The following is a 13116-nucleotide window of genomic DNA, read 5'->3' on the forward strand; positions in this document are numbered from 1 at the left end:
TAAATACAATGAAAGTTTTCTTTTCAAATCTGAGTGTTTCTTTGAAACAGACTGGCTGCGGGATGTAAGTCAGGGCAGAGTGCTTGATCAGGATGCATGAGGTCCTAGGTCCCATCCCCATTCACAGCAAAACAAGTATGCAAACAAGCTGGGAGGGTTTCCTACGAGGAAATGCATGAATTTGTAGAAATATGACAGATGAAAAGTCACAGACTGGTAAGCCATAGGAAAGACGACTGATTGTTGCTTTCAAAATTAGTATAAATTAATTGCCAACCTTTTTAGGGCAGACAATTTTATGTTTAAAAATCAACAACTGGGCTGGAGAGATGGCTCAGCTGTTAAGAACACTGACATTGAAGGGCAGTGATGGCGCACACCTTTAATCCCAGCACTTGAAAAGCAGAGGCAGATGGATTTCTGAGTTTGAGGCCAGCCTGGTCTACACAGTTCCAGGACAGCCAGGGCTACACAGGCCTGTCTCAAAAAAAAAAAAAAAATCAAAAAACAAACAAACAAAAAGAGCACTGACCTCTTCCAGAGGTCCTGAGTTCAATTCTCAGCAACCACTCGGTGGCTCACAACCATCTGTAATGGGGTCCGATGCCCTCTTCTGGTGTGTGTTTGAAGACAGCTACAGTGTACTCATATAAATAAAAATAAATAAATCTCTTTAAAAAATCAACAACTAAATTTGTGACTTCTTTTTAAACCTTGGAATCTTAAAGTATCCTTTAAAAAATATTTATTATTTGTGTGTGTGTGTGTGTGTGTGTGTACACATGTGTGTGTACCATGTTCACACGTGTGTGTCTCCTCTGTTGTGCCAGGAAGTGTTCTTGAACCTCAGAAGACCACCAAGGAACCATTTCTGATGTAATCGAATTAGGGTCTCTTTATTACAAGCTCAGGCTTGGGCTCTCCTCCAACCCAACCCTGACACAGCAGGAGGGGAAAGTGGACCAGCCTCCAATCCTCATCAGGACAAGGTTTTATAGGGAATGGGAGTAAGGGGGTGGGGGGTGGGAGTTCGATGTCCAGCCTGCCAAGTATCTAATGGACTGACTATTGTAAACCAACAGATGGGTGTTCTGAAGCAAGACTGTGAACAATCACAAGTGGTCTGAAAGTTCATCTGAAACAATCAGACTAATCATTGATTAACTGTTGCTAGCTGGGAAGTAACCCTGGGGTATGTGCCAAGGACAAGCGTGGGTCCTTCCTAGTCGTAGGGTGCAGCTTGGGTTTAACTGCAGAAAAGTTCACAGACTTCTCTTTTTCTTTTAAAATGGAGGCCAGTCCAAAGATGGAATAGGTTTGGCCTCTCACTGTAATGTAGAAAATTTACGTTTGACCCGCTAGACCAAGTTGGAGCCAAGAAAGAAAAATAGTTGGGCCCCGAAGCAGCCTGTTCCAGGAGCTTGGCTGACCACATCCTGTTCCAGGAATTGGCTGACCACAAAAGTTAGATTAAAATCTTGAAAACAATCTTGAGAAGCAGGGAGCTTCCCCTTGTGATTTTTAGTTCCCCCTTGTGATTTTTCCACTGGTATTTTCGGTATTTTCCAATAACGCCCTCCCTATCGCCCCCCCCCCGTGGGCTGTGGGTTTTTTTTTCTTTAAATACCCCCTCTTCCAGCTACTCGGGGTCGAACTCCTCTACCCCTGCGTGGGATATGAGTCGGCCCCAGCGCGCTGGTTCTTGTCAATAAACCTTGTGCGACTGCAGCAAGGAGTCTCTCAAGAGTTCTTGGGGGGTCGCATCACCCCAAGACTTGAGTGAGGGTCTCCCCTTTGGAGGGTCTTTCACACTACTGAATGTTCTGGGGATTGAGTTCAGGAATAAAGCTGACTACATGGCACCATGGTTGCAGCCATTCCTTCAGCGGAGGCTGATCCTCTCAGTGTAGCTCTGGCTCCTGGAACTCACTCTGTACACCAGGGTGGCCTCAGATCTGAAGATCTGCCTGCCTCTGCCTCCTGAGTGCTGGGTTATGGATGTGTACCACCACCACAGCTGACTGACATGTGGCTGTCTTGTTTGAGGCCATTATAATTGACTCAAGTCTGTTGAGAAAGCTCACAGGCAGAGAGTTAGAGGGCTCATGGGTGCATACTTTCATTTACCTGTTTGTCTTTTCTTTGATATAATGACCAAGCCAGCTCAGTCAGTCAACGTAGTCTTAAGGGAGGGAGCAAAGACAATTAAACATTATAAAATGACTCCAGGGGCTGGAGAGATGGCTCAGCGGATAAGAGCACTGACTGCTCTTCAGAAGGTCCTGAGTTCAATTCCCAGCAACCACATGGTGGCTCACAACCATCCATAACGAGATCTGGCACCCTCTTCTGGAGTGTCTGAAGACAGCTACAGTGCTCTTATAATAAATAAATAAATAAATAAATAAATAAATAAATAAATAAATCTTTAAAAAATAAAATAAAATAAAAGACTCCAGCTAGTGCTGAGGCTAAAGAGGGTTTATTTTTTTGTTTTTATACCATTCTAGGTACATGCAAAGAAAATAAGTTCTAAGGCATAAACAGAGTAGTTAAGGAACGAACAAAGCATAAACAAAGGTCCTATGACTACTGTATTCAGAATCTCAGCAAGAACCATCACGATACAAAGAGCACACTCCTCAGCTGTATTCATCTTGAACCTACTTCCTAGTCCTAGCCCAAAGTCAGATTTCTGCCAAATTTCTAGAAGCGGGCCCCAAGAGCTCTCCACAATATAAGAGTTAGAAAAATCAATAGCCAGGGCTGGCGAGATGGCTCAGTGGGTAAGAGCACAGACTGCTCTTCCGAGGATCCTGAGTTCAAATCTCACCAACCACATGGTGGCTTACAACCACCCATAAAGAGATCTAACACCCTCTTCTGGTGCATCTGGTGAGTGGGATTGACCAGAGCGAGCAGAGGTCCTAAAAATTCAATTCCCAACAACCACATGAAGGCTTACAACCATCTGTACAGCTACAGTATACTCACATATATAAAGTAAATAAATAAATCTTTTTTTAAAATATATATATATATATATATATATATATATAAAACATTCCAAAACCTTCTTGCTTTGTGCCAGTACTCAGAATTTCTGACTCGAAATTCCACACCATGATCACAACACAGTGGTTGGTTCCAATGGCCACAATTATGAAATCATGAGGTTTGGGGTTTTCGTTTTGTTTTATGTTTTTTGTCCCTCCCTCCAAGTTAAGGATAACGGTTAGATCAAAGAACTACAGGGACTATACCTATCCTGGAAGTGGGGCTCTTTCCACCTCTTTCTGCTACCGTCTGGTCCTACTGCCAGGCTTCACATCTTCATTTGCCAAATGTGCTATAGGGCCAGAAGATGCTGTCACTGAGCCTCTTCCCAGGAAGGGACAGCTGCTGATAAAACCCAGCTGATCCATGTGCAGTTTCCAGTGGTGCTCACCATCAATCCTCTTGGTAACTATTCCTGAAGCCAATGTTACTGCTCACAACCTATGAAAGAATTCTACTTGAAGAGTGCTATATCTGGAGTGAGAGCTCCCTCTGTTGATCTGGACCAAGTCTTTTTTTTTTTTTTAATTTATTTTTATATGTAAGTACACTTCAGACACTCCAGGAGAGGGCATCAGATGTCATTACAGATGGTTGTGAGCCACCATGTGGTTGCTGGGATTTGAACTCAGGACCCTCGGAAGAACAGGCAGTGCTCTTAACTGCTGAGCCATCTCTCTAGGCCCCTGGACCAAGGCTTACAGGCCCTGGGATTAAAGGTGTGAACCACCATGCCTGGCTCATAACCTGTTTTTAAGAAACAAGACTTCCTAAGCTGGGCGTAGTGGCGCACGCCTTTAATCCCAGCACTTTGGAGGCAGAGGATTTCTGGGTTCCAGGTCAGCCTAGTCTACAAAGTGAGTTCCAGGACAGCCAAGGCTATACAGAGAAACCCTGTCTCAAAAAACCAAGAAAGAAAGAAAGAAAGAAAGAAAGAAAGAAAGAAAGAAAGAAAGAAAGAAAGAAAGAAAGAGGAAAGGAAAGGAAAGGAAAGGAAAGGAAAGGAAAGGAAAGGAAAGGAAAGGAAAGGAAAGGATTTCCAAGACATCCTATTTATATAGGGACATCTTGTCTCAACCAAACAAGAAAATCAACAACAAAACAGAATGGAAATATCCCCTTGAAAGATCCTTTCTTTTTTGTTTGGTGTGTTTTTTTTTTTTTTAAATAGTTTCTCTATGTGGCCCAGGATCTCCAAGAACTCTCTCTATAGACCAGACAAGCCTGAAATTCAGAGATCCGCCTGCCTCTGCCTCCAGAGTGCTGAAATTAAAAATGTGTGTTGCCACCACCCAGTGAAAGATCCTTTCTTATACCAACAAGAAAATATCATTCTTCACCCTTCCCCACCCCCACAAAAAACGCAGGAACTTTATTATAATCACTATTATTCTCAATGCCAACGACTAAAGGAAACAGGTCACTTTTAGTGACCTAAAGCTCACAGACCCACACCAGAACTAGCTTAAAATTCATGGAACACACAGCAGCCCCTCAGGTTGCTGAACTTTACAAAACAATTGCAGGTGCTTCTGAATTTATGCCGCATAAGGTGCAATGGTCTGCACAGAGTACGTGTCACCTGATCAAGGGCCTTCAGTTAGTTTCATAAAACAGAGTGAAGCTATTGGCTCCTCAGCAGTGCTGTGGTCAAGCCTAATTCAAAGCCACCCTTGATTCACACCAACATTTCATAATAAAGAAATGTAAGAGTCACCGGGTATGGTGGCACACACCTCTAACCCCAGCATTTGAGGCTGGGGCTGGTGGATCTCTGTGAATCAGAGGTCAGTGATCTACATAGTGAGTTCTAGGCCTGCCAAAATTATGTAATAGAGATCCCACCTAAAAGAAAAACAAGGAGGAGGAGGAAGAGAAGGAGGAGAAGGAAGAGGCAGAGGAGGAGGAGGAGAAGGAGGAGGAGGAGGAGGAGGAAAAGAGGGTGGGGTGGGGGGCTGACAACACAGGCTATGGGCTCTTGGATACCAAATTACTTACAAAATGTAAGGAACCAGCCGGGCGTGGTGGCACACACCTTTAATCCCAGCACTCGGGAGACAGAGGCAGGCCGATTTCTGAGTTCGAGGCCAGCCTGGTCTACAAAGTGAGTTCCAGAACAGCCAGGGCTATACAGAGAAACCCTGTCTCAAAAAACCAAAAAAAAAAAAAAAAAACAACCCCCCCCCCCCAAAAAAAATGTAAGGAACCTGTCCTTCTTAGAAAGCTGGCACAGAGGCCTGATAAATAGTATCAGAAAGGCTGGGAGTGTAGGTGCTATTCATAGAGCCACTGTGACCTGCAGCTGACTCCACTACAGGTCACTAAGACAGGCAAGCCCTCCATGAGCGGCTCTGTAGAAGGTTCAACATCTGGCTAACATTTGACTCTTCAAAATAGCAAAAATTCTGCAGCTACTGTGATGGCTAACTCTATCTTTTAAGTTTAATTACTGTGCTTAAGAGATCTATAAAATAAAAATGCAGCCAGGTGGTGGTGGTACATGCTTTTAATCCAGAACCCAGGAGGCAGAGGCAGTGGATCTCTGTAAATTCAAGGCCAGCAAGGACTACACAGAGAAACCCTGTCTCCAAAACCCAAATAATGACAATAAATAGATAAATCAAGCCTGTATCCTGTAAGGCCCACTTGCCCAAGGACAGGTGGCTTCCTGGAATGCTGGGGGCTGCTCATGTAAGATAACAAGGCAAGTGTTTTCACTTCTGTAAACAAGCTAGGTTGCCCCAAGTGCACGGGATGTATGCTTGGTCACATGTGCGCCAGAGGTATATAGGCAGGATGTGCCTCAGGATGCATTTATAGTCCCTGACTACTGTAATTCGGTGCTGTACTCTGGGAAACCCTGGAGTATAGACCAGGCCAGTATTCACAGTCCTGGTCAGTACTTAATAAAGCTTAATTCATATTTGACTCAAAAGTTGTACTGGTTTTACTTCTGCCCGGTGGAATGGATAACGTGTGTGGGGGCTGTTGAGACTCGGACTCTGGACAAACAGCTGAGGTGCAAGTTTTGCATACCAAATTGGACCTGGCCTCCAGGTTCTCCCAGCATCCCTCAGTCCCTGCCAATGCCCTCTACCCTGAACCCTCCTGCCCAGGCTCTGGGCTTCCTGTCCCCAGAGGTTCTTCAATATATAATCCTGAAGCTTTGGCTCTCTCTCTCCTCTCTCCCTCTCTCTACATTTCCTCCCCCCTATTTTTCTCTCTGCTCCCTCCCACTCATCTGTCTTCCCATCTACATGGTGACATCACTCCTGTGACATCCAAGAGCTCCCTCCCCTTCTCCTCCAATAAACTTGCCTTAAACTTTAGTTTGGCTTGAATTGACTCATTACACTGGTGGAGCTAACTTCACAGGGGCAACATGAGGCAGTCTAAGGCATCTCATGACAGGAAGTAAACACAATTAATAAAAAGCACAACAGCATAGTGTTTTGTTTTGTTTTTTCCCCATAACCCTACTTAATCTCCCCAAAGTGGCCTTTTCGGACTTTAAACGATCGATGGCTACAGTATGGAAAACTTCTTTTTTACTCAGGACTTGTCAAGTCCCGCTAATGGCACTTCTGGAGGTACAATGGCTCTTCAGTGACCCACAACTAGAACTCTTAGAAACAAAGTGTGGGCTGTGAACCTTTCCTAGCTTTAAACATGGGGGTTTCTGACAACAGATGCACACTTCTGTGCAGAGAGTTCAAGATCCTTTGGTCCAGTAAGCACCCTGGGAAGCAACCTGGGGTGCTGCTGCCCCTGAGGGTGCTGGGGTCTGGACACTGGTCACTTGCGCAAGGCTGTTGGATATGCTATGTTTGGGGGAAAGCACGTCTGTCCATGTTGTTTTGGGGGAGCCACCTCGCAGGGTGTGGTGTTGTTGGGTAACACCAGATGAACATTGTAGGTTTAGTAGGACTGGTGCTTTCCTGTTCTTATTCACCCTTGTTTTTTTCTTTCTCCCCATCTAGGGTATGTGAGCCCTTCTGCATCATCTGCATCCCAGCTTTCACGGTCAGCAGGGGTCCAGATTTGGTCTCCAGCTTCCATTTAGCCAGAAGTGGCTGAAGGAGTTCAGAGCAGAGAGAGAAAGTAGACTGAACATGACCAGCAGCTGGATGTGGCTTGGGCTATCTTCAGTAGAAGGGAGAGTAGCTGAGCATAAAGACTAGGGGAAACATGGTGATAATCAGGAGAGAAGGCACGGTTGTGAGGAGCGTGAGTAGCCATGGGGAGGAAGTGTGAGGAAGCTGGTGGGGGCTGGGAAATGTATAACTAAGGGAGCCTGGAGGCTAGCATGGACCTCTATGTACTGGTAGATGACATGAATGTATGCTAATTGGAGAGCCAGATGTCCATTTTGCCAGAAGTAAGGGAAATGACGCCTCTGGCAGGCAGAAGTGGCTTTAAAAGTTCCGGAGGGATGCTGGCTTTTATCCAGTTGCCAGAAACCCTCTTCTAGTCTAACTTGAGCTTGTTTCTGGTTTACAAGGCCTTTTGGAGTTTGGGGAGTTGACAATTGCTTTCAAGTTTCATTCTGACTCCATTTTTAAATTCTTTTATTTAAGAGACTACGCCTATGAAAAGGCACTGTATCTCCCAGTGACAAAACCCACACAAACTCCTTAGCCATTAGGTAAATGCAAATGAAAGGCACAAGGAGACATTAGTTCACACTTGCTAAGATGGAGATAATAAAATGCAGATGACGTTGTGTTGGAAAGGATATGGAAACTGGAACCCTCTGGTGCTGCTCAGAGGAATGTGAAATGGGGTAGCCATATTGGAAAGCCTTTGCCAACTTGATCCTGCTAGACAGGTTAGCCTAGGGAGAGCCCTTCATCCCCAAAACAGGACATAAAGAACAATAGATGGTGGTGATTGCTTCCGCTAACCAGTTTAGTTCAAACTGGATCAGTTCAAATTTAAATCAGGGACTTCCTTCCGTAGGTCTAAAAGAAACTGGACAAAAGGCTAAGTGTGGTGCCTATTAGCATTACCAAATACCAAAGCACAAACTGGCCTCCAGGTTCTCAGGATCTCAAATGATCTGTTACAGAGTCCTTGCCGTCGTGCAGGCTGGCTCCTGGCTCTTTTCACCCTGATCCCTACCCTAAACTCTTTCCTATAGAACCCTGACATTTCCCCTGTGCCTTTTGGTGTTCTCTCTCTCTCTTTCTCCTTTGCCCATACTCTCTTGTATTCCTTTCTTGCTCTCCCTGTGTCTTAGAGTCTATTGCTATGATAAAACACCATGACCAAAGCAACTTGGCTCACAACCCTCTTATAACCCTCTGCAATTCCAGTTCTAGGGGATTCTTATGCCCATGCAGGGAAAACATACACATAAATCTCAAAACAAACAAGCAGGAAAGAAATGTCACTGGAAGTTTTTGTGTATCTTTTTTAATTATGACAATGATGATATTTATATAAAAGATCTTATACAAAACCACTTTCACACCTCCTGAGCCAGGAATGTATTTATAATAACTAGGTTGGAGAATTACTAAAAAGAAGGCCCTACTTTTCTTTAGTCTCAAACCAACTGCAGTTTCAGAGTTATCAGGGAAATTAGAGCCCTTTCTTTGGCTTCTTAGTCTCATTAATAAAACAAGATAAAAAAAAAAAAAAAAGCCGGGCGTGGTGGCGCACGCCTTTAATCCCAGCACTCGGGAGGCAGAGGCAGGCGGATTTCTGAGTTTGAGGTCAGCCTGGTCTACAAAGTGAGCTCCAGGACAGCCAGGGCTATACAGAGAAACCCTGTCTCGAAAAAACAAAAAAACAAAACAAACAAACAAAAAAAAAGGCCTGATATTGCATGTCTTTAATCCCAACACTTGGCTAGCCTGGTCTACATAGTGGAACTCTGTATGAAAATAAATAAATAGAATGTTTTTAATTAGAGTTTAAGAAAAAAAAAAAAAAAGACAGCAACAGTACAGACAAGCTGTAAGTCTCAGCAGCTTCCAGAAGAAGGAAGATGGAAAAGAGAAAGAAAAGAAAGCCAGGCCTTTTGAGTTACATGTGGAGGTTAGACACAGAACCAAAGCTGGGGAGAAGTGGGGGCAGGGGACTGGACTGCTCCTGAGGGAAAAAAAAAAAAAAAGCCCAGAACATCATGGGAAATATGCCCAGGCTTTGGCAAGTATCTGGGAAAAGAAAGAAAGAAAGGAAGGAAGGAAGGAAGGAAGGAAGGAAGGAAGGAAGAAAGAGAGAGAGGTGTAAAAAACGAGGACATGACAGCTCCAAAGAGATGGTTAAAAAAGAAGGCTTTCATTGTAGATTTGACGAACAGTACAGCAGAGGCACTGTAAAGAGTCCGAGCAGGAAGAGAAAGCAGTAAACATGAAAAAAGGGTAGGTTGTGAGTGAATGTGGGTGCTGAGAACTAAACCACGGTCCTCTGGAATTGCAGCAAGTATTCTCAACCACTGAGCCATCTTTCAACCCCTTGTTTTGTTTTAGTTGAACTGTTAACTCGGCATTTTTCTTTTTTCTTGTATCAGCTCTTGCCCCTGGGTTCCTGCTCTGCTGGAGTCTTGTCCTGACTTCCTTTGCTGATGGCCTGTGATATGGAAGCCAAGTTGCTTTGGTCATGGTGTTTTGCCCATATTGTCTGTGCACTATTGCATGCCTGGTACCCAAAGAGGTCAGAAGAGGCCCTGGAACTGGAGTTATAGACCACTGAGAACTGCCACACGGGTGCTGGGAACCGAACCCAGGTCCTCTGGAAGAGAAGCTGAAGCTCTTTAGCCACTGAGAGACATCTCTCCAGTCCTGCTTGTTGTTTAGGAGACAGGAATTCCTGTATCCCAGGCTTGCTTCAAACTCCCTCTGAAGGTGATTATGACCTTGAACTTCTGGTCCTCCTGCCTCTCCCTTGCAAGTGCTGGGATTATTGATCCCAGGACTTCATGCATGTGAGCCAAGTATTTTATCAGTTGAGCTGCAGCCCAGTCCATCCAATGAGTTTCAATAAATAAAATATATAATATCCATGCAATACAATTAAATTCAACCAAAAAGGGGGGGGGGATGAAGTACTGAAATTTGCTGCAAAGTAAAAATATTGTACAATATTATAGAAACCTATTGTAAAGGTCATATATGATTACATTTATATTACATGTAGAAAATAAACTGGGTGTGGTGGGACATACCTTTAATCCCAGGACTCAGGAGGCAGAAGCGGCTGTGAATTCAAGGCTAGACTGTTCTACGTAGTGATATCCTATTTCAAAAAGCCCAGATAGCAAACCTTTACAGACGTAAAGCCTGAAAAGTGTTGGCTAAAGTTGGAAGGATTGGGAGTCATAACTAAAAGCAACCTTTTCACGAGTGGTGAAAATGTTCTTAAACTAATGGTTGCCCCATTGTGAATATACTAAAAGCCACTAAAGGAATAGTTCCAATGGCTGAATTATACAACATGTGTCACAGGACAATCATACAAGCCAGGGATTGTTCAGCACACCCTGCTATGATATTTGGAACAGCTGAGCGATGGCCAAGCTTCAGAAACATCTAGGCTCACTGGGTTTCAAGCTACTTCCATTTCCTAGTTTACCGGTTTACTCCTTTAACAATCACATTCGGCTCTCTCCCCGGAAAAGTGGTGACTTTTCAAAATATATACATATGGCTAAGAATGAATTTGTGTGTTGCATAGCCGACGTTCGATAAGCTCTATCGTGCAGGTAGGTATACAAAGGCACGCATACAAACACACACCGTGCCTTTCAGAAGATTCTGGACGAACCAGTCTCAGTGCCCCTTGTCCTTCAGGATTCTCTCTAGGATAGGAGGAACCGCAGAGCAGCTCGCAAAACCAGTGGACAAAAGTCCCGCCCCTACGAACCAGATTTGAGAAAACTATGAGATGGGGACCCAATGATTGAGTCTTTAGGTAATTGTGGGTCCCAATACCAGATCAGCTCGGAACACAGCGAGCCGCACAGCCCTCGGACAAGTCCAGAGAACAATGCATCCAGCCCGGCCCACAGCGACCGAGCCGCGCCCAGGCGGTAGCCAGCCTGCTGGGAAATGTAGTTTCTGAAGCACAGCTCGCGCAACCGCCCGCCACCCCGGAGCTCTGCAAAACTACAAATCCCGTCACGCCCCGCGACGCCCTCTCGCCAGCTTTTGCCGGAAGGGATCGTGGCTGACATGGCGGAGGACCTGCAGGGCGGCGGTGCGGGTGGCCCACAGCACCCAGTCCCCAGTGCGAGCCACAGCAGCTTTCCGGAATACGAGCTTCCCGAGTTGCACACGCGCGTGTTCCATGTGGGCTCCTTTGGGGAGCTATGGCGTGGCCGGCTAGGGGCCCAGGATTTGTCGCTGAGCGAACCGCAGGCAGCCGAGCAGCCGACCGACGGAGGGGCATCCAACGACGGCTTTGAGGATGCTGCAGTAGCCAGCGATCTGGGCTGCAGTCTGGAGGCAGCAGCAGAGCTGAGGGTCGTGTGCGGGTGAGTGTGCGGCTTCGGGGTTTTGCGTGGATCCCGCAGGGCTCAGCCTCGTCCCTGCGCTTCTCGGAGACCCTTAACCTTCGTCCCCCTAAACCCTTTCCGGAAGGCCGGAAGAGATCCTTGGGTCCAAAAGCACTTTCCTGAGGGGTGGATCCAGTAACGGGACACTACAAATGCACGAAAGACTTCTATTCTTGATCTTTAAAGTGCTTGTTGAAGTAACAGCGGTATATATCTGTCATTGATATTTGGACAATGGAAGTACCTGAGGATGGAGGAGACTTAAACAGAGCCGGGTTGAAACCTTTATTAACCGTGGTTTCTAGCGGTCCTCATGAAAATGTTATTACTAAAATTTCCCTAAAAGTTTCTTACCTGGAAATAGAAATACAAAAACTAACTTGTAGCGGTCCTTCTCCTTTTGACAGTACTGGCTGTCCTCAAATGAACATACACCCTTTTCGGTATAACACTGGCACAAAAACCATTGTCTTGAATTCTGGCCTCTTTTGAGCTGCCTGCTGGATTTCATAAGACTTAATTATTCAATGATGTATTTAGGACAAGCTCTGACCCGCTGTTGAAAAATGCATGGCTGATCATAAATCGTTGCTTTTCCTTTCTCCCTTTCCCAACCTCCCTTTCTCTAAGCCTTGATAAACTGAGATGCCTCGGGGAAGATGAAGACCCGGAAGTCATCCCAGAGAACACTGACCTAGTGACTTTATGGTATGAGTTTTGTTTTGTTATATGCTATTTGTTTTGGTGCTGGAGATGAAACACGACCTACCACTAAACTACAGTTAGTCTTTCTGCTGTTTATCTGAACACTCTGAATGTTTTACTCCACCACTTAAAATTCAACCATTAGTTTGGTGTCCTGGCTTTTGGCTGTAATCCCAGCCCTCGGGAGGCTGAGTCAAAACTGATGTAAGTTAGAGGTTAGCCTTAGCTACCTAGTGAGTTCAATGATAATTGATGACTGGTTGTTGTTGTGGTGGTGGTTGTTGTTGTTTTAAACATTTGGACATCCTTTCTTTGGCTCTGTGGCTCTGTGGCTCTGTGGCTCTGTGGCTCTGTGGCTATGGGATACAGTTGTGTGTGTTTCCCCAGGCTCTTCCATTCAGTAAATCACAGATACTGTGCTAATTTACCCATCAGTTACGTAGCTCCAAAAGAAGTACCATTCTGTAATTTGGGATTAGGGTGATATTTTTTTTTTTTTAAGATTTATTTAATGTATATGCGTACACTGTCACTGTCTTCAGACACACCAGAAGAGGGCATCAGATCCCATTACAGATGGCTGTGAGCCGCTATGTGGTTGCTGGAAATTGAACTCAGGACCTCTGGAAGAGCAGTCAGTGCTCTTAACCACTGAGCCATCTCTACAGCCCCAGGGTGATATTCTTACATCTAAAGAAAAACATTAAGAACACAAAATCCCTAATATCCACTACATATTTGAATTTGCATTGATTTTTTAATGTAGACTTTATCTACTTAGATTTGTAATGCAAGCTTAAATACTCAGATAGTGTGTCCCAAAATACCGGTGATAAGGAAGGAATTGGTGACCT

The 13116-nt window shown here is 44.9% G+C and overlaps 1 protein-coding gene across 15 annotated transcripts in view; it reads left to right on the forward strand.

Moving 5' to 3' along the window:
• The first annotated feature begins 9192 nt into the window (after positions 1–9192).
• Positions 9193–13116, forward strand: part of Snapc3 (small nuclear RNA activating complex, polypeptide 3) — a 57309-nt gene continuing 53385 nt past the window's right edge. For 11 of the 15 annotated variants that reach the window (XM_011250134.3, XM_006538369.4, XM_006538370.4 and 8 more), the window contains exons 1-2: positions 9193–11536; positions 12188–12265. In XM_011250134.3, the coding sequence (XP_011248436.1) occupies positions 11235–11536; positions 12188–12265 (380 nt within the window). In that variant the 5' untranslated portion in view covers positions 9193–11234. The remainder of the gene's footprint in view (positions 11537–12187; positions 12266–13116) is intronic. The other 4 variants (NR_152449.1, NR_152448.1, NM_029949.4 and 1 more) reach the window with 1 other exon arrangement.

This window comes from Mus musculus, chromosome 4, assembly GCF_000001635.26.
Source record: "Mus musculus strain C57BL/6J chromosome 4, GRCm38.p6 C57BL/6J".
Lineage (NCBI taxonomy): Eukaryota > Metazoa > Chordata > Mammalia > Rodentia > Muridae > Mus > Mus musculus.